The sequence below is a fragment of the Palaemon carinicauda genome, unplaced genomic scaffold, assembly GCF_036898095.1.
Source record: "Palaemon carinicauda isolate YSFRI2023 unplaced genomic scaffold, ASM3689809v2 scaffold512, whole genome shotgun sequence".
Classification (NCBI taxonomy): domain Eukaryota; kingdom Metazoa; phylum Arthropoda; class Malacostraca; order Decapoda; family Palaemonidae; genus Palaemon; species Palaemon carinicauda.
In genome coordinates, this window is record NW_027171776.1 from 81,934 (window position 1) to 108,472 (window position 26,539).

Consider the following 26,539-nt stretch of genomic DNA (forward strand, 5'->3'; position numbering starts at 1 on the left):
ATGTACTCAAGATATATTTTAAAAGTAGAGTTGCCCTTAGATGCAGGAAGATGATTGAAAGGCCTCTTTTATGTTTGTGGGTGATTTCAGTGCTCATTCAAGGGAATGGTTAAATTCTATTTCTCGTACAGATTGCCGTGGTTTAAGAGCTTTGGACTTCATTCCCAGTGCAAGGTAAAGTGTCTACCCACTTTCCTGGTGAGTGAGACTCAGTGTTGTGGTTCCTCCCTCTGGGGGAGAAAAATTGAATTAGCTTGTCCATTTCCTCTTCCAGCTCCTCCTCCTCTTCCTGATTCTGACACTTCTCATCTCAAAAAGTTGAAGGATTCCAGGAAGGCTGATTGGAGAGTCCTGTAAGATACCTGGCAATCTCACCTCTTTCAGGTGAGATTTACAGTTCCCGGCTGGCTCTTGACTCCATGGGGCTTGTGGTCGTGGCATGGATGGTTGGCCCGACTACCCCGTGAGTTAGACCAATCGAGAATGCTTAGTTTCATTGGGGTCCCGAGCATTCTTTCTGTATCAGAGCAACTTTATTGCCCTCCTTCACTTTTCATACCTGGACGGTGTAGCACTGCTCCCTTATATTTTGGGAGTTAATTGGAAGACCGAATCGAGGAAATATCACCTTTTAAAGATGGTGTGGAGAGCTTGCAGCTTGCAGCCAGGGGTCGTTGGTGGACTGTCCACGGTCTTGCGCTAATGAGAACAGGGTTAGGGTCAGTTCCCAACCATGATCAACAGAGGGAAGGGTATAACACCTGAGATCATTCTTTCTCTGAAGTCGAAAAGCCAGGTTCGTCATCTACCCGATTACGTTGCTTTTTCCGTCATTGGATCCGATCACTCGTCGCGTTTTACCCGAATGACCCGTCGGTGTCTGCTCTATTAGGGAGCCTTTCCTTGCAGAGACTCAGAACAGAATCCACATCCTTCTTCTGCCTCCAAGTCAGGAGCCATGGCCACCCTCTAAGCATTCTCATGGCTTGACCAGTATTCAGGCGCTGTGACGTACTTTGCAAAGACGTCAGAGTTTTCAACTCCAGAATCTGCCTAGTGGAAAGGCAGTTTGACCTGTTTGACAAAATTGATTTGTATTTTTCAAGCTAGACCTCTCATTTCTGAGCCAAATGTCAAAAGTGAAAAGTTTTTGAGAGGGTAGTTGGCTGGGTTACTCGTCTGCACTCACCACCTGCGGTTAACTACCCTGTTAACTATTTCAACAGCCGTTTCAGATTTGCTGAAGACCTTCCTTATTTCAAAATCACTGGCTGTAACTGCAGAGCCTCGACAGCATTTACAACACTCTAGAAGGCTAAAATTACTGCCAGATCTTTGCAAAGATACCCTCTATCTCCATTCATCATCTCCCACGTCATGCTTCAAAGTTCTCAGCCGTGTAGGCCTGTGCCTTTCAACAATTCTAGTGCCCTGTGGAACTCACTTAAAAGTAATTTGGGTTTGTATAGCTATGAAAACTAAGAATTACTTTTTGATTTTTGTTTACAGTATTTGCAAAGAATTTGTTGATGTATATATTCATAAAAAAAATTCAGATATTAAAAATTATGGTGTTGACTGTATATCCTTACCTGTTGCCATTATGATATTGGTAAAGTACCAGTGATGAAGTCAGTAAATAAATAAACAGATTAACCAACCAAAGGAATTATTGTATGACTATTTGACTTTGTCTTTTCACATTTAATACTGGAGACTTCGGTACGCTGTATTACGTATCGCAATTGTCTTTTCACATTTAATACTGGAGACTTCGGTACGCTGTGTTACGTATCGCAGTTGTCTTTTCACATTTAATCCTGGAGACTTCGGTACGCTGTATTACGTATCGTAATTGTCTTTTCACATGTAATCCTGGAGACTTCGGTATGCTGTGTTACGTATCGCAGTTGTCTTTTCACATTTAATGCTGGAGACTTCGGTACGCTGTATTACGTATCAAAATTTCAGGTGGGTCATGGATGGGAACTACAGTTTGGATCGGTCAAGCTGAAATGCCACATACATCCGGGGTACCTAAGCTGTAACGAATGCGAACCGGGGTTAGTCCTTGCAAATCAACCACAACTGAGTAAGTAATAGAGGGAAAGGAAAGTGATAATCATTGCATAAATAGTTTATTTTAACTGATAGAAATACCATATTTATTATACTTGGAAAGATTGATGTTCTTGACAATGGCTGTTAACCCTTTTACCCCCAGGTTTTTTGGAACTTTCCAACCCTTAACCCCCAGGGGTTATTTTTTTTCAAGCACATTTTGCAGTATATTTTTTTTAAATTGCTCTAACAGCCTTAATTTTTGTCATAGAGAGGTCAGGTTGGTCTCATTCTCTTGGAAAATGCCTGGTTTCTCAAAAAATGATAAAAAATATGCAAAAAAAATTTAAATAGCAGTTTTTTGCAAGGACGTACCGGTACGTCCATGGGGGTAAAGGGATGAGTTTTGTGAAACGTACCAGTACGTCCTTTTGGGGGTAAAAGGGTTAATAATTTTACATCTCTTAAGCTTTGTAATAGTGTATATATATGCTTTATGCCTCATGATGTTATAGTGACTATTCCTCTGGATTGGAGTGGGAAAACCGACATAAATATTTGGGTTTTCCCCTTGCAGATGACGAATTTCGGAAAGTGAAAGCATCGGCCGAGAAAATGCGCAGAAAAGCCTTGAAAGCGTTGAAAAAAAAATATGGCGTTGAAGTGAGCAAACCTGTACAGCTTCCTGCGGATTATGAAGACCGCGCTTCGAAGAGACGGAAAGAAAAGGGTTCGGACAACCCGTACGAGAAGACGGAAGTTGCCTCGACGCAAGTGTGAGTATGACGGAAGCGCTTTTAACCCTTTTACCCCCGGGGTATTTGGAAATTTCCAACCCTTAACCCCTAAGGGGTTATTTTTTTCCCAGCACATTTTGCAGTATATTTTCTTTAAATTGCTCTAACAGCCTTAGTTTTTGTCATAGAGAGGTCAGGTTGGTCTCATTCTCTTGGAAAATGCCTGAATTTTCTCAAAAAATTATCAAAAAATATGAAAAACCAATTTTTATAGCATTTTTTTGCAAGGACGTACCGGTACGTCCATGGGGGTAAAGGGATGGCTTTTGTGAAACGTACCAGTACGTCCTTTGGGGGTAAAAGGGTTAATAATTAGGTGGAGTATTAATTTATTCATCTGAATTCCATTTTAGGGGTGCGGTATATACTTCTTGGGATCAATGTCTGGAGTTAGATACTGTACAGAATTTCAGTTTGGTCAAATCGTGGAGTGAGCCATTTACATTTTACGCAATTGTAACGGGTGCACTATACAGTAGAACTTGGAATGATCACCGATGAGCAATTTGAAAGCACTTTACTTTTTAGTTTTTGCTAGACTGGAGATGCAGTTAACTTTCCTAATATCTTATTATCTTATTGTGTTTCAATGTTTATTGCTCAGTCTTTAAAATTGTTAATGTATGGAGAAGTAGAATACTGATAATTAGAGCAGTGATTTAACTATGTAGTTTTGTGTCTTGGAAATAAGAAACAAATAGGATATAGTGTATAGTGAACATGAGCTTAATCGTATTTGTCTTTGTAGAATCTTTTTAATGATTTAGGAGACAAATGATGCATTTTCAACATGTGATTGGTATTTTGCAATGCTGTTAGTAAAGCATTTTTGATTAGCTGTAGAAATAACGAAAAAGTTAACCTTAATGTTAGAGTTCTATTCCTTGAGGGTATGCTCAGGTACACTATTCCATATGTTTCATTATTTCCTTTCCTCAAAGGACTGTTTTCTACGGTTGAGCCCTTGGGGTTATAGCATCCTGCTTTTCCATCAGGGTGGCAGCTTAGCTTTTATTATCATTATTATTATTACAAGCTAGGCTATAACCCTAGTTGGAAAAGCAAAATGTTTAAGCCCAAGGGCTCCAACAGGGAAATGTAGCCCAGTGAGGAAAGGAAACAAGAAAATAAACAAACTACAAGAGAAGAATAATCAATAAAAATAAAAAAAAAACAGTAACAACATTAAATTTGATCCTTCATATATAAACTATATAAACTTGAAAAAAATTCAAAGGAAGAGAAATTAAATAGAACAGCGTGCCCTAGTATACCCTCAAGCTAGAAAACTTTAATCCAAGACAGTGGAAGGCCATGGTACGGAGGCTATGACACTACCCAAGATCAGAAAATAATAATAATAATACCCATATTGGCATTGAAATTTTCCTATCATCCAGTATTCAGAAAAAAAAATACAGTAGATCTCTTATTGTGAATCAAATTCACATGTGATAATTCTTCAAAATTTCATCTAGCTTAACCCTTTTACCCCCAGGCTCTTTGGAAATTTCCAACCCTTAACCCCCAAGGGGTTATTTTTTTCCCCAGCACATTTTGCTGTATATTCTTTTTAAATTGCTCTAATAGCCTTAATTTTTGTCATAGAGAGGTCAGGTTGGTCTCATTCTCTTGGAAAATGCCTGAATTTTTTCAAAATATTATCAAAAATATGAAAAATCAAATTTTTATAGCATTTTTTTGCAAGGACGTACCGGTACGTCCATGGGGGTAAAGGGATGGGTTTTGTGAAACGTACCAGTACGTCCTTTGGGGGTAAAAGGGTTAAGTGATACAAGATGTGTTTCTTATCTCTCACGTATATTGAAACCCTTTCCGTCCTTACAGTGCGTTGAAGGATACCAACAAAGGTTTCAAAATGCTGAAGAAAATGGGTTGGTCGAAAGGCGAGACCCTTGGAAAATCACAGCCTGGCATCGTTAATCCGGTAAGTATTAATCAGTTTGTATTTTCAAGTACTATCTTCTTCTTCCCAGCTGTTTCCCATTTTTATATGGGGTCGCTGTTGTGGATGAGCCGTTTCCATCTTTTTCTATCCTGCGCTTCTGCCTCATCAATCCCCTTCTCCTGTAAATCTCCATCTCTTTCTTGGTCTCCCTCTTCTTCTTCTTCCTTGAACCTCCATCTCCATAGTATGTCTCCCAACGTGGTCCTCATCTCTCCTCATCAGGTGTCCATACCATCTCAGCCTCCCTTCCTGCACTTTCTTTGATATTTTCAAGTACTATAGTTGCATATAACTTTAGGCAATGGAGGGACAGCAATGTAACGATAGTTTGTTATGGCGTTAAAGGTTGTTTATTGTTAGGAATGTTCAAGTGTCGCTGAGTTACAGCTAGTAACAATAAGGGGTTGGATATAAGTATTAACCCTTTTACCCCCAGGCTATTTGGAACTTTCCAATCCGTAACCCCCAGGAGTGATTTTTTTTCAAGCACATTTTGCAGTATATTTTTTCAAAATTGCCTTAATTTTCATCATAGATAGTTCAGGTTGGTCTCATTCTCTTGGAAAATGCCTGCAGTTTCCTAAAAAATATAAAAAATATGCAAAAAAAAAAAAATGTAAATAACAGTTTTTTTGCAAGGACGTACCGGTACGTCCATGGGGGTAAAGGGATGAGTTTTGTGAAACGTACCAGGACGTCCTTTGGGGGTAAAAGGGTTAATAGACACTAGAGGGTACACTATTCTATCTTATTTCTCTTCCTCTCTTTTGCTATAGTTTATATATGAAAGATTTATTTCAATGTTGTTACTGTTCCTAAAATATTTTATTTCAGTTCATTACTTCTGTTTATTTATTTCTATATTTTGCTTCCTCTCTGGGGTATTTTTCCCTGTTGGAGCCCTTGGGCTTATAGCATCCTGCTTTTGCAACTAAGGTTGTAGCTTAGCTAGTAATGATAGTAATAATAATTTTAAAATAATGAAATAATGCTCCTACATTATAAAGGATAATATAAAACTTTTATAACACAATATTAACATTCTAGATCGAGGCATCCAGCACCGTCGGTCGAGAGGGTCTCGGCTTTAGTTCCGGATTACCGCCACCCACACCGAGTAACATCAAGAGAAAGAAAATACTTGATGTCACAGTACAACGTTTTAAGAATGTTTAGTTTTGTGACCTGTGATGTTTGTATGATTTATTTACATAAAGTAAGTTTTGTCTCTTCATGTTTTATAGACCCTTATCCCTTTCACCCCCAAAAGGACGTACCGGTACGTTCTTGCAAAACACTGTTAATTACATATTTTTCCATTTTTTTGATAATTTTACGAGAAACTTCAGGCATTTTCCAAAAGAATGAGACCAACCTGAGCTTTCTAGGACAAAAATTAAGCTTTTTAGAGCAATTTTAAAAGATTATTTAGCAAAATGTGCTCGAAATTTAACCTTATAGTGGGGGTAAAAGGGTTAATAATAGACTGTTATCTGAACAGTCTTGTAGTCAAGTATGAAGATATTTGATGAATCAATTATTTTATCATTTCACATAATCGGTAATGGTTGTGTAATAGCACATGCAAGGATGATCATTTTCCTCCATAAGTAATCACCAAGTCATACTAAAGCTGATCTTACGTATCTGATTTAAGGCAAAATCAGAATTTTAGGAAATTTATTTAAAAATGCTCCTATACGACATGATAGGGTGAGGTATATATCGACTCCTATATTATCTTGCAGATGTGATTGTTATAACACACATTGGTTCCTACACAAGTACCAACTATTGTCCTTCAATAGGAGTGACCTCAGAGAAGTGGGTTAATCGAGGTAGTTACAAATACCGGCAGGTGGCAGGGTCTATGTCATCAAGACTAGTGCTTTTGACTTTGGCTGCAAGTAGTTTAGTACACACGTACTCTTGCTGCCTCGCAAATTTTGTTTTTTTTAGCTTTTAATTCGGTGGCAAATAGCTTAGTACACACATACTCTTGCTGTCTCTAAAATATTGGCTATTTTATTTTTTTTTGCTTTCTAGAATAAACCGATCAGTGTGTAAACATGCTGTTTAAAGGTCGCTCAGAAATGGCAAAGGTGAGAGATAAGACAATATCCTAGAGACTGACCATATATGATCAGCATCCAAGCCCCCCCTCTACCCAAGCAAGGACCTAGGAGGGCCAGACAATGGCTGCTGATGACTCAGCAGGTAGACCTATTAGGCTCCCCCAAAACACCCTTAGCTCACAAGGAGTGTGAGGTTGCAGGGACTACAAGAAACTATCAAGCTTGAGCGGCTCTCCAACCCCAGTCCAGCAATCGCCAGGCAGGTTTGTTTCCAATAGTCTACCACAACACTTGAAGTAAATCTGGATAAATTAAAAGTACATGGATATACCGACGTTTCCAGGTAAAGTCACGAATGTATGTGCAGACCTAACTTTTAACCATCCTTGTGCGTTAATCCCCTCACTACATGTAGCTGTACAACAACAACTCGAACCTCGGAGGTTTGTCTTCCATAGGCAACACTGGTGGTCCATGGTGGGAGAAGGGTTTATCTCCGCTGGTACTTTTGAGGCTGTCCTTTGTTTGTCTTCTCAACCCCCTGTTCATCTGTGTTGGCGCCAAAGGGCGTTCCACCTGCTGGTGTTATATCTGCTGCACAGGGGCCTCTTCCTGTTTGGGAGTGTCACCGTTGATTTCCAAATCATCGACCCGAAAGAAAGCTGGCAAGAAGCAGGTGGGCTCCTCCTCCTCTGCCTCGTCTTAGTTACATTCCTCAGACGCAGGTCCTTCAAAGAAGATAAAGATGATGTCAGCGAACAGGTCCAGGAATACCCGTTGACAGGAGTTGTGGGAGAGACTGACTGATCTTTCCTCGATTACGCCCGAGAGAGACAGTGCTCGGTCTAGCCCACGCACTGTCGATCCGATTGAAGGGGTCAGCGTTTTTTCCCTTGAAATAACAGAGCACCTCTGAGGAATCACTGTTTCGCTTCTTGCCATTAACCGCTAGTCTCGTTACTTTATTTGAGGCATATTAAAAGGAAAGAAAAAGAGGAAATTTTATCAATTTTACGGGTAAAGGCATCACGTTTTTCCTGGGTGCTTGATCAATCTCTCTTCTCTTATGCAAGGGGGGGAGGGGCGGTGCGGTATCGAAAACTTACCTGGACAGGAGTTAGGTGTCTCGGTATGGATACAGGAGTGTATGCGTCCGGTGAGTATAGAAATAAATTTTTGTATTACTGTATAATTCATTTGTTTTGTGAAGGGTATCCAATTAAGTTACTTGTGTGTTGTTTATAATCTGTTAATTCAGGTTCTATTTGTTAAGACCTACCACACAAAGTTGTTCCGAGATGTGTAACAAATCAATTGCTTGTGCATTGATAGATAAAATTACTTCTCTGGTACGTATAATCAACGTCAAGGGTTTGAGAACTCCCTTACTAGAAAAATGTAAGTCATGAAATACTCCTTTGCAAAGAAACATTTGCAGTCCATCAAGATCTAAATCTGATTTGATTAGTTTTAGAATTGTTTAGATAAAACTATTTCAGATGGAACTTCTAAGGTTGTGACATCCATTGTGGGTTTATTGATTAAACATGGGAAACAAGTGTGTTCCTCTTTAGTCGGCACAATCTCTGATCCTCATATTTTAGGTTCCATATTAGATATAGGCAAAGGCTAGGAGAAGGAAAACTCCAAAATCAAACCAAACAAGACCCCAACGGCGGAGCTTCCCAGCGCCAGCGGAAGAAGGCAATGCCTGTCGGGCAGGCAACAAGGCGGGCCTTGACATAACAAGAACCCGGCAGCCCGATGCAACCAACATCCGAGAAGCCGCCTGTCTCATATGTCTTGAGCCGTGGTGAAAACGATGTGGGCCAAGTGTGTGTGCGTGGCCGTTGCAAAGCTACGACCACCCAAAACAATATACCCAGCTACAGGCAGTCTGTCGTTTCCTCCACCCTTCTTCTGATAGGAGGCTGATGGCTAACGACAGAACCCAATACTCGGACACGAGTGGGCGCCGACGACGACGACGACGAGATATTAATAGGATTGATAAGGTGGCTACGTAAGTGTATGCAGAGATAAAATGATGCCTTGTCTCCTTATTGTACTAATGTTTCTCCTTACCTTCTTGAATTTCCACCGCCAAGAGCTTTTTTTCCATAAAGATGGTTGGCACCATGATTCTGCTCAAGACGACGTTCTGTCGAAATACCAACTTTCGCTAGTAGATCTTATTGACTTATAGGTCTTCCTCATTTCCTCCCTGTACGCCAAGTTTTCCCTCATCTCATTTTGGGTATGACTCCCAAGTTGAGTGGGTATATTCTGTGGTAAAGGAGGCCTCTTACATACCTTAGGTCTCCAACCAGTAAGTCTTCAATTTATAAACTTAATTGATTCCAAGAAGCTGCTTGCAAGTTAAATTTTCTTAAATTTTGCCCATGCCTATGATTTCCAGCTACTAAAGTTAACAAATAGTTTGGTTTCATATGAAATAGATATTGGGTTATTACTAATGTCGTGTTACTTACTGTATTAAATGATACTGTATATTGTTTCACAGTATTTCTTTATTTTGTCCGTTAATGTCAGTTAGATTTGTGTTTGTTTATCCAAATGTTTATAAGTCATATGTTTTCAAGTTGATGACCTTCTGTATACAATTCAACAATGGCCCAATTTTGGTTGTGAATCGGCAATAGGAACATCACGGGAGATTTATGAAAATAATTTTAATGTTAAAATTTATTTTTATACTCGCCTGATGTTCATATACATGGCCTCCCGACTGATCAGTTTAGTCCAGAGACTAACGATCGGGTTTTCGGCTTCGAGAACTAACAATCGAGAGGAAATGTTTCATATCCTAGACTGGTTAATTGCCATCAACCGCCACATGGCGTGATAATTTCCAGAGGTATTTTGCATGGGTGGAAAATGGGAAATTTATATTTTGGAGGTAGATGTCAACATAGCTTTGCGTAGAAGCGGTATGAACATCAGGCGAGTATATGAATATTAAATCTTATTAATATTCAGTATTTACTCTTTATCAAGGCAATATCTTTCAGGTAGTTTTGATAATTAAAATATGACGGTGCATATTTTAGGCGAATAAAAGAGTAGAACGTGGCTCTTTGGTATATATTTTAATGTCTTACTGATTAAATTTTGGGCATATGAAAATTGCCATGCCAACACCACTTTGACGTCTCATTGTTGGGCAAATTTATTGGAAATAAAATATTCCTTATTACTTTCCAAGAAAAGTGGATTATAGTAATACTTTAATATTTTAAAATTATTATAATTTTATTTAATAACTTGATGCTGTAAGCATTCTTAAGGATTTTATATTTTTCACAGTTAAGTTTCAAAGATGAATTCCACAAGTACATATAAATAAATCTTTTATTTATATTGATTATACCACATTAAATTTACCCCCCCCCCCCTTCATACTTAAAACATAGAGGATAATTAAAGAACATTTAAGAAAAAAATAAAATTTTACTGGCTTTTTTTCTTTTTTCATACCAACAATTTATAATCAAAATTTGTAAGAACAGCAGAGTTTTGTTCCAATAATATTTAAACTTCAATACATATATACAGTTTAGAGTCAATTAATTTGAGCATGATGTCTTTGTGCCATTAACGTTGGCAGTTACGAACGTCTTTGTTATTACCATCGCTACTTTGAGTAGCACGTGGTACAATTTTGTCCATCAGCTATATCAACAAGCAAAGTCATAAAACCAACAAACTGTCTATATACATGATTTTAAAGTCATATGACACTATTTAGATTTTAAATTTACGGTTTGGTTCGATGTAAAACCGTTAATGGACCGCCATCGATGAAACAGACACCTTGTCGTAGATAGATACCGATTAGGCACGTTGTATTTTGAATATTGATTATGTTTACATGACGGAAGGCCCTCAACTTACAAAACTAACTTGGTTCCAAGCAGTTATTCCAGCTATTTGTAAGAAAAATTTGGTTAAATTTTCGCCTATAGTCCATTTCTTTTAGCGATGCATATTTGCACCAACTCGCAGCGGTACCCTTTTAGCTCGGAAGAGTTTCCGGATCGCTGATTGGTTGGACAATATAATTCTAACCAATCAGCAATCGGGAAACTTTTCCGAGCTAAAAGGGCACCGCCGCGAGTCGGTGCAAATATGCATCGCTAAAAGAAATGGACTATAGTGCAGGCCTAACCTGAATTCCATGTCTATGATTTCCATCTACAAAAGTCAACAAATATTTGGGTTTCATATGAAATAGATATCAGGTTATTACCCCTTTTACCCCCATGGACGTACCGGTACGTCCTTGCAAAAAACATGCCATTTAAAATTTTTTTTGCATATGTTTGATAATTTTTTGAGAAAATTCAGGCATTTTCCAAGAGAATGAGACCAATCTGACCTCTCTATGACAAAAATTAAGGCTGTTAGAGCAATTTTAAAAAAATATACTGCAAAATATGCTTGAAAAAAAAAAAATAACCCTTGGGGGTTAAGGGTTGGAAATTTCCAAATACCCTGGGGGTAAAAGGGTTAAAAATTTCATATTGCTTAGTTTATTAAATGACATATGGTAATATTACAGTATTTCTTTATCTTAATCCTTTCACCCCCAAAGGACGTACCGGTACGTTCTTGCAAAACACTGTTAATTACATATTTTTACATATTTTTGATAATTTTTATGAGAAACTTCAGGCATTTTCCAAAAGAATGAGACCAACCTGACCTTTCTAGGACAAAAATTAAGCTTGTTAGAGCAATTTTAAAAAATTATTTAGCAAAATGTGCTCGAAATTTAACCTTATGGTGGGGGTAAAAGGGTTAATGTTATTCTCAGTTGGATTTGTCTTTGTATCTCCGAGCGTTTGCAAGTTAAGGACCTTCTGTTAATTACTTAATTGACCAGTAAGGCACTAACGCCAAGCATTATATAACATTTTTCCATTTTTTGCATCATTTTACGAAGAATTCCTTTTTTCGATACAAACAGAAATGTTGGTTAATTCAAAAAGATGGAATGTGCAGAATCCTATGAAAAATTAAAAACAAATCAAAAGGAATGTGGGAGTATCATAATGCATTGTAAATAAAAAAAGAGACCTTTGCTACACTTAATAGTTTGTCTAAAATATAAAAATTGGAAGTAGGCTACTTGAACGAAATAAAAATAGAAATATTGAACGCTAATGTACTAAACGAGTTAAAACAAGCCCCCATACAAGACCGTAATCAAGCCTTCAATATGTCTGTCAGAAACTAAAAGCATTTTAATGATAGTGACAAATTATGATGTGATTTAGTAGCTTTAAAATTTTTTTTTTATGAAATGATGTGAAAAATAAGATATTTGCTTGGATGAAATTTTGTGCAACTCTCTTCTTAATTAATGGTGATGATTTAAATGCTATAGTTAGTCTACACTACTCAAAAAAAGTTTCAAAAAGATTAAAGTAATGCGCTAAACTATAACAAGCAACTGTTTGAAAAACATTAATCGTCCAAGATGAACTAAACTGTTCACCTGAACTGTTAACCTTACCATCAAAACAACTGTTCACTGGAAGACAAATATGACTGTAAATGCGTTTTGCAGTAAGGTTTATAACCGCTTACAAAAGATTATCTCACATTTTTTTCATGATATGGCCATCCACAACTTAAAACTTTTGAGAAATAAAGTGCCCTTATGTAATGCTAAACTCTCGCGTGATATTTCACAACTTAGTAAATTAGATTTTGTAATTTGAATACAAGTGATATAAATTCCTTTTCAAAATTTACAAAATTGATTAATCTACCTCACCGGGCATATCCATTCCTAAGTTTAACACAGGTGCGCTTGTAACTGTCTACATAATTAGACTGTTATGGACAAGCTATCCTGCAATGCAGTACAGTATTATCATTATTATTATTACAGTATAAAAGAACAATACTTTCCCTGCTATATATATTTAGTACATCAGTTTGTATACAAAGCAGCGTGATCATTAGTCTATTTGATTCCATTACCATACCCAGCATAGTAATTTGTGCACTGACACAATCTCTCTCTTACCAAAAAAATACTAGCTATCACTAATGCATGTAACCTTATCTTAAGAATAGAATGTCAAGACAGAGGTCTGGTTTCCACGGATGAGGAGGAACGGAGGCATGTCTCGCGTGAGGGTTTCGATCCAGGCCATGTAGAGTGGGGCAGATACCGAGTTCTTACGTGGCATAGGCAGAGTCCTGAAAAGTATACATGAAAAGTAATGAATACAGTATCGACATTCATTTATCATGGCTTATTCAAAATTTACATTGTGTAAATACAACCCTCTTATTTACTTGAACTATAAAATGCACAATCCTTCTAATTTTATTTAAAACGGTATAATGTTTTAACTTTTAGTTTACAATCTTGTATTTAAACATTAGTATAAACTACAATTCTTTAATTTGGCTTTAGAAAAATTAATCAAATTAAAATAATTATATAACATACATTCATAAAAGAAATAAAACATTCAAGACAGCTTGTAAAACCTTGGTCCCAAGCAGTTATGCCATTGCTATGCTCATGTTATCTGGTATACGAACTTCAAGAGATAGTCATGTTTTGGGAGTTAAGAACTGGCATTCTAAATAGTGGGTTTGTTGGAAAAAAATAATTTGGTACATAAGTAAGGTTTCCACTACTTATAATTAGCCTGAATCTTAAGGTTAACCCTTTTACCCCCAAAGGACGTAATGGTACGTTTCACAAAAGCCATCCCTTTACCCCCATGGACGTACCGGTACGTCCTTTCAAAAAAATGATATAAAAAATCTTTTTTTCATATTTTTGATAATTTATTTAGAAAATGCAGGCATTTTCCAAGAGAATAATACCAACCAGACCTCTCTATGACAAAAATCAAGGCTGTTAGAGCAATTTAAAAAAAAATAAACTGCAAAATGTGCTGGGAAAAAAATAACCGCCTGAGGGTTAAGGGTTGGAAATTTCCAAATAGCCTGGGGGTAAAAGGGTTAAGCTATTGCTATAGTTTTGGCTGGGCAAGTTACTATTCATTCTGGGATCGGCCTACTTGGATCTCCTATGGGCACCTCAATTATTGCCAAATTAATTCAGGCACCAATTCACTCTAAGATGCGTTTTTTCCCAAGAACCTGCCATTACTGGTAGTTCCTATTTTCCTTCTGCTCCCTCCACATTCTAGTCCACGTACTGGAATTCAGTACTGGGTCTGGAAAAATTCCAGTGGGAGCTAACTTCCCACAGATAAGTCTTATGGATTTGGTAATGATGGAAGGGGAAATCTGTGAAAGCAGATCTAGAGGATGGGGACTCGCCAGTAACCCTTGTTACCCTGTCATGGTATGTTTTTCTCTACTAGTACAAAGGTACTATGCTGCAGAGATGATAATATTCCCTTTCTTGATTCAAGTTGGCATATTAAAGAACCAACTCTTAAGGCTTGTACCCAGCTCACACCCAGAGGGGTGTTACTGATGAAGTAGGTAGTAGGTTGACCAGGGCACTAGCCACCCGTTGAGATACTACCGCTAGAGAGTTATGGGGTCCTTTGATTGGCCAGACAGTACTACATTAAATCCTTCTCTCTGGTTACGGTTTATTTTCCCTTTGCCTACACATACGTCAAATAGTCTGGCCTATTCTGTACATCATATTCTCCTCTGTCCTCACACACCTGACAACACTGAGATTACCAAACAATTCCTCGCTCAATGGGTTAATAACTACTGCACTGCAATTGTTCAGTGGCTACTTTCCTCTTGGTAAGGGTAGAAGAGACTCTTCAGCTATGGTAAGCAGGTCTTCTAGGAGAAGGACACTATAAAATCAAACCATTGTTCTCTAGTCTTGGGTAGTGCCATAGACTCTGTACCATGGTATTCCACTATCTTGGGTTAGTTTCTCTTGCTTGAGGGTACACTCGGGCACACTATTTTATCTAATTTCTCTTCCTTTTCTTTTGTTAAAGTTTTTATAGTTTATATAGGAAATATTTATTTTAATGTTACTATTCTTAAAATATTTTATTTTTCCTTGTTTCCTTTCCTTATTGGGCTATTTTCCCTGTTAGGGCCCCTGGGCATATAACATCCTGCTTTTCCAAATAAGGTTGTAGCTTAGCAAGCGATTATTATAATAACAACAACCTGGCAGAGGCAGGCTAAGAAGATAGGGAATTTCTCCTAAATCATAGCTTTTATCACTATTATTACTTGCTAAGCTACAACCCTAGTAAGGAAAGCAAGATGCTATAAGCCAAAGGGAGAAAGGCCCAGTGAGGAAAGTAAACAAATGAACTACAGGAGAAGTAATGAACAATTAAAATTAAATATTGTAAGAACAGTAACATTAAAATAAATCTATATAGACTATAAAAATAAAAAATAAAGAGAAAGAGAAATGAGATAGCATAGTGTGCCCGAGTGTACCCTCATGCAAGAGAACTCTACCCCAAGACAGTGGAAGGCCATGGCCATGGTACAGAGGCTATGACACTGATTAAGACGAGAGAACAATGGTTTGATTTTGGAGTGTCCTTCTCCTAGAAGACCTGCTTACCATAGCTGAAGAGTCTTTTCTACCCTTACCTATAGGAAAGAAGCCACTGAACAATTACATTGTAGTAGTCAACCCCTTGAGCAAAGAAGAATTATTTGGTAATCTCGGTGGTGTCAGATGTATGAGGACAGAGGACAATGTGCAAAGAATAGGCCAGACTAGTCAGTGTATGTGTAGGCAAAGACGAAATAAGCCGTAACCAGAGAGAGGGATCCAATGTAGTACTGTCTGACCAGTCAAAGGATCCAATAACTCTCTAGCGGTAGTATCTCAACTGGTGGCAGGTGCAAGGCCCAAAAACACCCGTCCTCACCAAAATAGGATAGGAATAAATGAGGGATATATTGCTTTAAGGATATTCTAAAGAATATGTACAATACTCTCTTTAGATTGACTTTGAAAGTTTTGCAGAACTGAATGAACATTATGACTCCAAGACCCAACTACAAAAGTCGGTTAGTAACAGCTAGTCTCCTTTTATGCTCTGAACTGTCAAACTTGATCAGCAGTCACTGAAACATACTTTTCTCATGAGAGAATGTGAGAAACGCACTCTTCACACCGGCCATTTGAATCACACTATTGTCCCCGACAAGATGCACGAAAAATTCCTCTGCACACTCCAAGAGACGAAATCTTGATGCTCTATAACAAGCAAACAATCTAGAGAGGATCTGATCACAACTGAAATAACCCAGAAACTGAAAAGAGAGAGATTAGAGCATCAGTTTAAGGTTTAAAGGCCACTCATGAATGGCAGAGCAAGGGACAGTGACATTGCCCTATCAAGAAGGACAAGGCCCTAGAGACTGACCATATATACATATAATCAGCACCCAAGCTGGGACCAGGGAGGGCCAGGCAATGAATGCTGCGACTCAGCAGATAGACCTATCGGCTCCCCCAAACCCCCCCCATCCTTAGCTCACAAGGATGGCGAGGTTACAGCGACCAAAGGAACTAAAGGGCTTGAGTGGGACTCGAACCCGTCTGGCAATAACCATGCAAGGACGTTACCAGGAGGCCACCACAACACGTTGTTAGAATGCTTCTTCCTTTAGTAAGGGTAAAATTAAATTAAACTAAGCTTCTGGAGAAGAAATATGAACATCAGGTGAGTATAGAAATAAAAAAATTAATTAAAATTCTGTAATTTTTTTGGAATATTGGAACTAAAGTTGCTCATAGGGAGCATATAAAAATAACTCTGTACAAAAACTTACATGACCACCAGTGACGAATCCTTTGAGTTTTCCAGTAACAACTCCCTAAGACGAATATGACGGTTAGTTTTCTCACGTTGACCGAGGAGTTCAGCTTCACTGATGAGGAGTCCTGTAGATAGATTTATATATTAGTAAAGTAAAAATTACAACTAAATCTTAGTCATGGATACATTTTAGGTCAAGATACTTTATACCAAGATTACTATTATGCCAAAAGGTCACTTGCCTTCATCTTCTTTGGAGATCTCTTCACTGCTCTTTGTTTTGAAGTCTTCGATCAACTTATCGAATTCCATTCTGGAGGATTCAGCGGCCTTCTTTGCAACGTCTGGGATGACGATGACGTCGCTGTAGTCGATACGGAACTTGGCCAACAGGTTCGCCATACTGAAAGTGATATTATAATGTTAACAAAGATTTATACTGTGTCTTTTACGTGACTGCGAGACTTGACCCTTGATAAGGGAAACCTAAAGAAATTCAATATGAAATATATATGTAGTTTAACAGATGCAAAGACTATTAAAAGATGGAATAGCATCAAGTTGGGTTTGTTTACCAAATTATATATTATTATTACTGTATTATTATTATTATTATTATTATTATTACTATTATTATTATTATTATCTAAGCTACAACCCTAGTTGGTAAAGCAAGATGCTATAAGGCCAAGGGCTTCAATAGGGAAAAATAGCCCATTGAGGAAAGGAAATAAGTAAATAAATAAACGATATGAGAACAAATTAACAATAAAATATTTCAAAAACAGCAACAGCATCAAAACAGATATATCATGTATAAACTATAAAAAGACTCATGTCAGCCTGTTCAACATAAAAACATTTGCTGCAACTTTGAACTTTTGAAGTTCTACCAATTCAAATATTGAATTGGGATCTTGTATAAATGAAGCAATAGTTTCATAAAAAAATTCTGAAAGATTCAGCTGCAATTCTCATGCTATACATGAACTGATAGCAAGGACACTCGCATTGTACTCTCCTACCTTCTCTGTTCCATGTCGAGTTCATCCTTTCGGTTAGCCAAAGCGAAAACTCGTAGCTTGCATCCGGACCATTGCGATCTTGTAGTTAGGATGTAAGGCAACAGCAAAGTTAGACCACCATCATCATACAACCACCACACATCGATTGTGCCCTGAAAATAGAATAACAAATTTGTAAGTAATTTGCATTTTTCCTAGTATACAAACCTGGGGCTATTTATAGGGGTATACTTTCAGATGCGCCGAAAGTATACTCCTATAAATAGCGGAGGGTTTGTATCTACGCCGGAACAAATCCGATTTTTAGAGAATAATTCTTAATTGTTTTTAAGAATAGTAACGACATTATCTTAAACTTTAAAAATAATGATTGATTGTTTGTAAGAATAGTAACGACATTATCTTATACAAACTTTATAAATAATGGTTGACTGTTTGTAAGACTTATGATATTACCTTATGAAACTTTAAATATTGTCCCACTGGATTTAAATGTTCAAATCGAGGAAACTTTTGCCAAAGACATATACAGAACTATTATGCAATACGAAGTCGGACAGACTGCATAACGCAAATATCTCCTGAATAGAATTTATTTTTTTGAATTGGTATATTTCAGCACATTACCGTCAACATCCCGAATTAATTTATGACCAACATACCATATTGCTATATGCGTCATGCTAAGGGTTTACTCGTCACAAAGCCGACTTTTTATGTCGATGCATTCGAACCAGATTTGAACCCTACCTTCTTCTGTTTACGTTTGAACATGGTGATATTGGTGAGGACATCTTTGCTCAGCTCGACGCCGCCTGGACCGCGGTACAAATCGGCGAGAGACGGTCTGCGCTTCATTGCGCTGGCGTCGGCCGCTGCATCAGCACCTGCTGCTCTCTCTGTCTTGGGGGAGCCTGGGGGACTTGATGTTTCGCTGGCGTTATCATCTGGAATTTATTCAAGAGTAAACGTACAGTCTTAAAGGATTCTATGTGCAGTCTACTGAAAGCAACTAAGTACTTACATTAAGCTACGAGATTTAGAAGAAAAAACATTTAAAACAATACAGCAGACAGTTTTATATTTTAAAATATCTACAGTACTTGTTATATGTACTAGCGAGGGGTCAAATTGCATCTGTACACCATAGTGTAAAGCTACAAAAGAACTACAAAGTTAACAACACATAGAGTAAAGACAATATTTAAATAACACTACAATAACAACTTGGTAAACCCTGTAAAAAAAAAAAAAAAAAAAGAAGAAATTATCACGTCGACTGCTGAAGTGTCAATACGCGTAAAAATATCAACAAAACAAATCGAGCAATTACTAATGTACATTACGGCCAATCACTAACAATCCAGCTACGGCAACTAAACTTGTCCAAAATTAGGCGAGAGTTTTAATAGAAATGAAATATAAATATTTACTGTAGTTAGTAAAAAAAGAAATATATGAAATATTTCAATATTTCAGTCTTATTACCACTTTATTACAGCAGAGTATTTGCCAAGCATGCACCTAAAAATGCTTATACAGTTATTCTGTTTCTCATATCAACTTCTTTATCCTACCTACACTGCTCTAATACAGGCCATTATTGCTTCAGCAAAATTAGATGTATCTAAGATCAATGTGATGGCCAAAACCCCGCTCTAAGATGGTCGGTAATTGCATCTTCCTTTGATTAATTGGATGACAAACCATGTACGTGTCAGAGGAAATATTCAAGCTATATGACAATTAAAACTACTCGACATTTCACCACATACTATCAATTTCATTCAGATTCCAGTGACCTTAACTTTTGACAATATTGTTGAATATAAATTCTTCACTCTTGTGTCACTGCCAATTCAACAAAAAGTTGTGTGTATCTTTCATTCAAACATTTGAAATATATATCTATGTATCTGATTCTAGCACACATTTGCTGGGTTTTAATAATTCTTTTATTATGACGACAATCGACTTTTCATAAGTTTTAATTACGACAACAAGAAAAAGTCTGAAGAGAAGAGGTCCTGTACATTGACTGGCTTGTCAAAAGTAATGCAGAATTATTTTACATAGACATCTCACAATTTATAGTCCAATATTTAATATCTACCCAGATAATTTACATATATAGAAGATTCTTATGGTAAAGAATGCTAACTATAAATTGATCAACATCATCATGTGTCTAAATACTTTCCACACTCAATAAAAAACAGAGACTTTCCCTTACTGTGTTGGAGTACATATGCCGTGTTACAAAATACAAATCCCAAGTCTTGGGTGCATTTGTGGCTGGATCACAAAGTTACACAACGTTTTGTACCTATCTAATACCGTTTCGCAACTGCACGACGTCGGTTCGTTATTAACTAAGTATTAACCCTTTTACCCCCAAAGGACGTACTGGTACGTTTCACAAAAGCCATCCCTTTACCCCCATGGAAGTACCGGTACGTCCTAGCAAAAAAATGCTATAAAAATTTTTTTTTTCATATTTTTCATAATTTTTTGAGAAAATTCAGACATTTTCCAAGAGAATGAGACCAACCTGACCTATCTATGACAAAAATTAAGCCTGTTAGAGCAATTTTAAAAAAGTATACTGCAAAATGTGATGGGATAAAAATAACCCCTTGGGGGTTAAGGGTTGGAAATTTCCAAATAGCCCGGGGGTAAAAGGGTTAAACTACTAGTTTAGCATTCCTACAAATATAAGAGTACTTACTATAGAGTTCCATTTGTTACACTCCAGAAAGCTGCCAATATCCTAACATTAAATAGAAATCCTTAATAAAAAGTTATAGAATTTTCAAAAAGAAAAATGAAAAATGAACTGAAGCGAATTAAAAACAAAACAAACAATTTTTGCCAAATTAAACTAACTGTCTTATAGTCATCTACTGCTGTATTAGTAAAACTATTGTCTGCAAATGGAACTGAAAAAAAATTCTAGGAGCTAATCAAATATTCTACTAAAGTCAGTTTTCTAAAATACACAATTATGACACTGGAAAGTTAATAGAATAAATTCCAGTTCCTTAATTCTCTTCAAATTATTCAAAATGGTTTTGTCACATTAAACACTAAGAATAAGAAGGTTTTTAGTAATGCTAGGGATGACATAAGCATTCATCCCCAATAGGCCTAACTATAATGCATCTGAGGAAAATTAGAAAGAAGAAATAGTTGTTGAAAGAATTAGAAAAACCTAATACTGTACATCACATTAGTTTTCAAACCTAACTTAGCATATTAAACCTCTGAGAAAAATAATTTTCAATACGATCTAACTAAATTTACGTATATCTACATACAAAGGGAGCTAAAAACATGCAAGTAATGAGGAGAAATGTGGGACATCGGTAGAACAAATGGATGAACATGGCGGGTTGAGACATGTGTGAAGAAGACGCAAGGAATAGAAATGGATAAAGTTGGCTTGAGCATCCAACCCTGCTATACAGTGGGACTAATAAGGTCGAAAGAAGACAGAACTGCAATTTACAAGATAACCTCAAATGACTAAGGATAGAGGTTATACTAGCAACATACATACAACACAGTAATTGAATATTATTAAGCAAAATATGTGCCTCCCATTTATACAAATTCTCGGCAAACACACAACTCGAATCGAACATCTACGCAGGGTTTTGCCATCAGAGTTGGTCACGAGATTAATGTACAACAACACGGTAAAATAAGAATGAGAGGTATCCTACGAGAAATTAAAAAAATATCACAGTATTTCAGAAAATAAAAAACCGAACGAACATCAAAAAAGAAATTAATTCATGGAGATAGTAAGGAGCCAGAGTGCATAAACACGTACTATCACTTCCTAAGAGGGGGCAAGACCTTAATACTTTCCAAATACCTCGCCCACTTTGTCGTATTTTCTTCCTCCTAAACACTGATGGCATGGAAGGGGAGACAAAAAAAAAAAAAGAGGAAATGGTTTTATTGAAATTATTCTTAATGGTTATTCTCTTTTAAACGCACACCACCACCACTAGTTGCCAGTAAAAAATATCAAGGTTAATTTCATTAAAATACCATAATTCTTTCAAGAACTTATTTCAAAAGTGAACATTCTGATTTTGAGTTTAGTTTGTTTCCACAAACAAATTGTCTACTGTATATACTTGTTAATTGGTGGGATTTGAATTCACTAGTTTTAATGGATTAAATAATTATAAATTACGTTTAAAAGTTCTGAGAGTCTATAGTGCATCCAATTTTTAATTCATTAAAAAAATATATAATTTTTGAAAACAATTATAAATTGTGTTTAAAAGTTCTGATAGTCTATAGTGAATCCCATTTTTAATTTTGTAAAAATATATAATTTTTGAACACTTATTATCAACTGATTTCTTATACTAATATATATAATACTTAACTATACTGTTCTAACTAAACATATATAAGTACTGCAATGTTTAAATATAACTGTGTATTTAAGAATTTTCTACAAGTAATGCACTGCATGAAAATAAACTTGGAATTTATACAGAAGGGCAAAAATTAACTGAAAGGAAAAATTATTTAAAAATATATATAAAAAAATATGGTCATATGTTCCTTCTTTCAATGCTTAAAACATAAAGGGAGTTATTAAATGAACATTTCAGGTATAAATGACCTGATTTTTAAACCATATATCTTGAAAACTTATGGGTGTATGTAGTTCGTTGGGACAGGCGTAAAATTTCTTATTATTTTTCTAATCTATTTTATTTATGGGGAAGCTGCTGTTTATCTTGGTCAGAAATAGAGAACATGAAGCTAGTTTTAAGACTTGATCTTGTGTTACCTTACTAGGAGTGAAGCTGGTTATTATTATTGTTATTATTATTATTATTATTATTATTATTACAAGCTAAGTTACAACCCTAGTTAGAAAAGCAAGATGCTATTAAGCCCAGGGGCTCCAACAGGGAAAAATAGCCCAGTGAGGAAAGGAAGAAAGGTAATAAAAAACTAAAAGAGAATTAATAAACAATGAAAATAGAATATACTAAGAACAGTAACAACATTAAATTATATTTTTCATATATAAACTATAAAAACTTAAAGAAAAAGGAGGAAGAGAGAATAGAACAGTGTGCCCGAGTTTAGCTTAGGAAATGGCAGTCTAAGGGGGCCACAGTGGGGTGTAGGCCCTAGTAGGTAAGTATAGTAAGTAGATTCCTAAATTAGGTTAGGTTAGGTGGAGAACCTTAGGTAAGGTTCCCTTTTAAAGTGTATTTTTTCAATCACAAATTTTGAAATCTTACACCCGGTCTGTCCCAACGAACTACAATAGGCTCCAAAATTTAAACTAAATCCTTTCAAATGAAAACAGTTACTCTATTCAACTTCCAAAAATTCAAAGAGAATATTTTAATTTAAAAACTAACACTGAAAATATAAAATATTAAATATTACAGAAAAAGCATGGTGGAAAACCAAACATTTATAGAAGCAGAAAAAAAAAGTCAGTATTAAATTTAAACATCCTGGGATGAATTAGAAGCTTTTTAAGTATGATTTCTTCAAAGCCCAGCACCTCTACCACAACTGATCAAAATGACGGCGAGAAAGACAAGTACATGCAATATCAAAATAAGATTTCAAAGTTCCAGTTTGGTCTTTGAGGTGACCAACGTAGGTTAAATGCAAACTGAACGAGCTACAGTACGACGTTTATCTAACAAGTAATACGGCAAACACTGAAATCAGTTTTATTGATGCGTTCTTTAGTAGAGAAATTCTAGTAACTGAACTACAGAAGGTCCTAAAATTACAAATTTGATTGGTTTCAAGAAGCTGTTTGCAAGTCAAATTTTGTTAAATGTTGACCTAAACTGAATCTCATGCCTATGACTTTCAGTTATAAAAATCAACAAATAGGTTTCTTAAGAAATAGATATCAGGTTTATTACAAACTTAATTTTGCTTACTGTTTTAACCCTTTTACCCCCAAAGGACGTACTGGTACGTTTCACAAAACTCATCCCTTTACCCCCAAAGGACGTACTGGTACGTTTCACAAAACCCATCCCTTTACCCCCATGGACGTACCGGTACGTCCTTGCAAAAAACTGGTATTTACATTTTTTTTTTTGCATATTTTTGATATTTTTTGAGAAACTTCAGGCATTTTCCAAGAGAATGAGACCAACCTGACCTCTCTATGACGAAAATTAATGCTGTTAGAGCAATTTAAAAAAGAAATACTGCAAAATGTGCTTGAAAAAAAATGACCCCTGGGGGTTAAGGGTTGGAAAGTTCCAAATAGCCTGTGGGTAAAAGGGTTAAGTTGAGGACCTTCTGTAATTCTGTTACTGTTATTAACCATTCAATGTAAAACTACTACGCTCTAACTCTCCTTCTCGCAGAATATTAATATTTATTATTTTTACTAAAACTAAAGGCCTCTCTTCTAAAAAATTAACGGACGTAACCACAGCCAACCATGCGAATTTAAAGAAAGTTTTCCCGGGAACAATTTAAATTAACCTTTTTCTACAATGTCACTAAATTACCCTCTTTTTATGTCTTCTTGAAATTCAAATTATAACTGCTACAACATAATTTCAGACCTTATTCCCCATTGTTTTTCCAAAGTTCATCAGTACATTCTGTAATTAAAAACTTGTCCTAGCTCTTTTATTTCAATATATGACAAGAAAACCTGATTTGCCATCAACAAATTGTTGAAGATATAAATAACATTAATATTACAGTAAACTGTATTAGTTTAAATCCAAAAAGTAATAATACTCGCAAGGCATTTTTAAATATATTCCTATATTATACACTACTACTGTAATGATATCTGAACCTTGGCTTCTCAAAATAGCACATAATTTCTTTGAAACTACTGTAAACCATTTCCTCACAACTTTGGCATATAGTAGTTACAGAGAATTTGATTTTATATGTTCGCCTTAGAAAAAAAAATAGAAAAAAAAATCCATAAACTATGAAGTTGGAATATATATTCAGTTCTGAAACCTGATATATATTCAGCTCAATCTTTCTATTGAAGACATCAAAATGAATAATGTTTGGCCTATGATTAAAACCATCTAGCATGTCCCTTGAATGTGTCCTTGCTCAAACTATTCAAACTCACCAAATGGTAAGACAGTTCCACCGACATCTATTACAATCTTTGACTTTGAAAACCAGTCTCCTAACTGTTGCATAATCACCTTAATTGCATGCACAGACATCACAGAGAACACAATTGACAAAAAAGAAATGTTGTGAGAAATCAAAACCAAAATAAAAATTTGGGCGGTGCTATAAAATTCATGCAAACACACAATATAATGAACGGTATCCTAAAAACTCACCACGGTAATAAGCACTCCGGGATTTAGAGTTTACAGTACCGAGTAATTTTGCCACCTCTGGGGTCAGCCCAAAAGTAAGCGAGGAAAAAGAATATTTAACATAATTTTTTTCCTAATAAGAGCAATAAAAAATAATGAATTAAACAAAAAATATTGCTGAAAGACATTCCAAAACTGGTGCTCAGAATTTAGTTTTCTGTTGGAGGTTTAAAGGAAATTTTGCAAACATTATATATCCTGTATCTAACTGGTTATTCGTTGTGCAAACTCGAACGAACATTACTGGTGTACCAAACTACGCCTCGGACTTATGCAGTTTTAAGGTGCTTCTTCGAGTGAATGATCTCTATGTGGTCTATGTGGAATTCGAGTCGGCACAGAGAAGGGTAATAAAAGGTTGTGAATTCATTTTGATAGGTTAAAGCCAGTAAAATTCTTTTTTTTTCTTGGGACTGTTTTTGAGATTCAAATATTCTGTATATTAACAAATGTGAAAACGTGGAACTGTGACTGGTTTTTTATTACGGGAAGATGAAATAAACCATCAGAGTAATAGTACACTATCAGTTGTAGCAATGCTATTCACTGCGGCAGCATAAGACCACATGATAATCAAACTGTTATCATCATCATTAAATAATAATAATTATTATTATCATTGTAATCCAAAGAAGATATTTTTTGTGTCTTTTATTAACACTACGGTAACATGAAGTTATTTTGTGCCTGCAAATTAAAGTGGATAAGATATATTCAATTTAAAATAATGATAGCTGATGGATTCAGGCTAAATTATTGTGTGCTGTGAACTAAAAAACATAAAATATGCAGAACTCTTCGTTTCTATTCTTCGCGAATTTATAAGTGTGACTCCAGTGGTGTTAAAACATGCAAACAATCACGTTGATTCCTCATAACTTTATAAAGGTGTAACTATAGACCTGTGACAGAAAATAAAGGTACAGCACATTCAAAAATACTTGTGCAAATTGGCTATGACTTCACTGTAATTATAGGAGACATTTTTCATATCAGTTATCTTTCTCTATCTTTCTCTTAATAAATTAGTGCTGCAAAAGATTATGGTAAGCAGTACCAGCTGAACTCGGTTGAGTCCCTGGTTAGGCTGAAGGAACGTAGAGAGTAGAGGTCCCCTTTTTGTTTTGTTTCATTGTTGGTGTCGGCTACCCCCCAAAATTGGGGGAAGTGCACCTTGGTATATGTATGTATGTATGTATTACCTGTACAATTGGACGTTTGTAAAAACTAGAACAAATAAAAAAATACTACACAAGAAAAATAAGAAATTATATATAGACTATTCACTTTTTCCTCACCTGGAATTTTCATTTAATTTGGAAACATGAATTATAATTTTCTTGAGCATAGTTATATCGACATTTTCCACTAATCACCGATAGATATATTATGATAACTTACCAAACTGAATTGTGTTTTACCAACTAGTCATA

At 36.0% G+C, this 26,539-nt stretch overlaps 2 protein-coding genes across 3 annotated transcripts in view; one reads left to right on the top strand and one right to left on the bottom strand.

Annotated features, from left to right (window-relative positions):
• LOC137637063 (angiogenic factor with G patch and FHA domains 1-like) overlaps window positions 1-17,024 on the top strand; it is a 77,559-nt gene extending 60,535 nt beyond the window's left edge. Inside the window, exons 8-12 of the mRNA XM_068369370.1 lie at window positions 1,972-2,092; window positions 2,639-2,837; window positions 4,707-4,806; window positions 5,875-6,043; window positions 16,887-17,024. Of these exons, the coding sequence (XP_068225471.1) occupies window positions 1,972-2,092; window positions 2,639-2,837; window positions 4,707-4,806; window positions 5,875-6,003 (549 nt within the window). The 3' untranslated portion in view covers window positions 6,004-6,043; window positions 16,887-17,024. The remainder of the gene's footprint in view (window positions 1-1,971; window positions 2,093-2,638; window positions 2,838-4,706; window positions 4,807-5,874; window positions 6,044-16,886) is intronic.
• LOC137637062 (bumetanide-sensitive sodium-(potassium)-chloride cotransporter-like) overlaps window positions 10,354-26,539 on the bottom strand; it is a 35,403-nt gene continuing 19,217 nt past the window's right edge. Inside the window, exons 17-22 of one of the 2 annotated variants that reach the window (XM_068369368.1) lie at window positions 25,068-25,124; window positions 18,469-18,665; window positions 17,719-17,870; window positions 16,936-17,096; window positions 16,707-16,818; window positions 10,354-13,136 (exon numbers count right to left, since the gene is read on the bottom strand). In XM_068369368.1, coding sequence (XP_068225469.1) covers window positions 13,001-13,136; window positions 16,707-16,818; window positions 16,936-17,096; window positions 17,719-17,870; window positions 18,469-18,665; window positions 25,068-25,124 — 815 coding nt within the window. In that variant the 3' untranslated portion in view covers window positions 10,354-13,000. The remainder of the gene's footprint in view (window positions 13,137-16,706; window positions 16,819-16,935; window positions 17,097-17,718; window positions 17,871-18,468; window positions 18,666-25,067; window positions 25,125-26,539) is intronic. The other variant, XM_068369369.1, reaches the window with a different exon arrangement.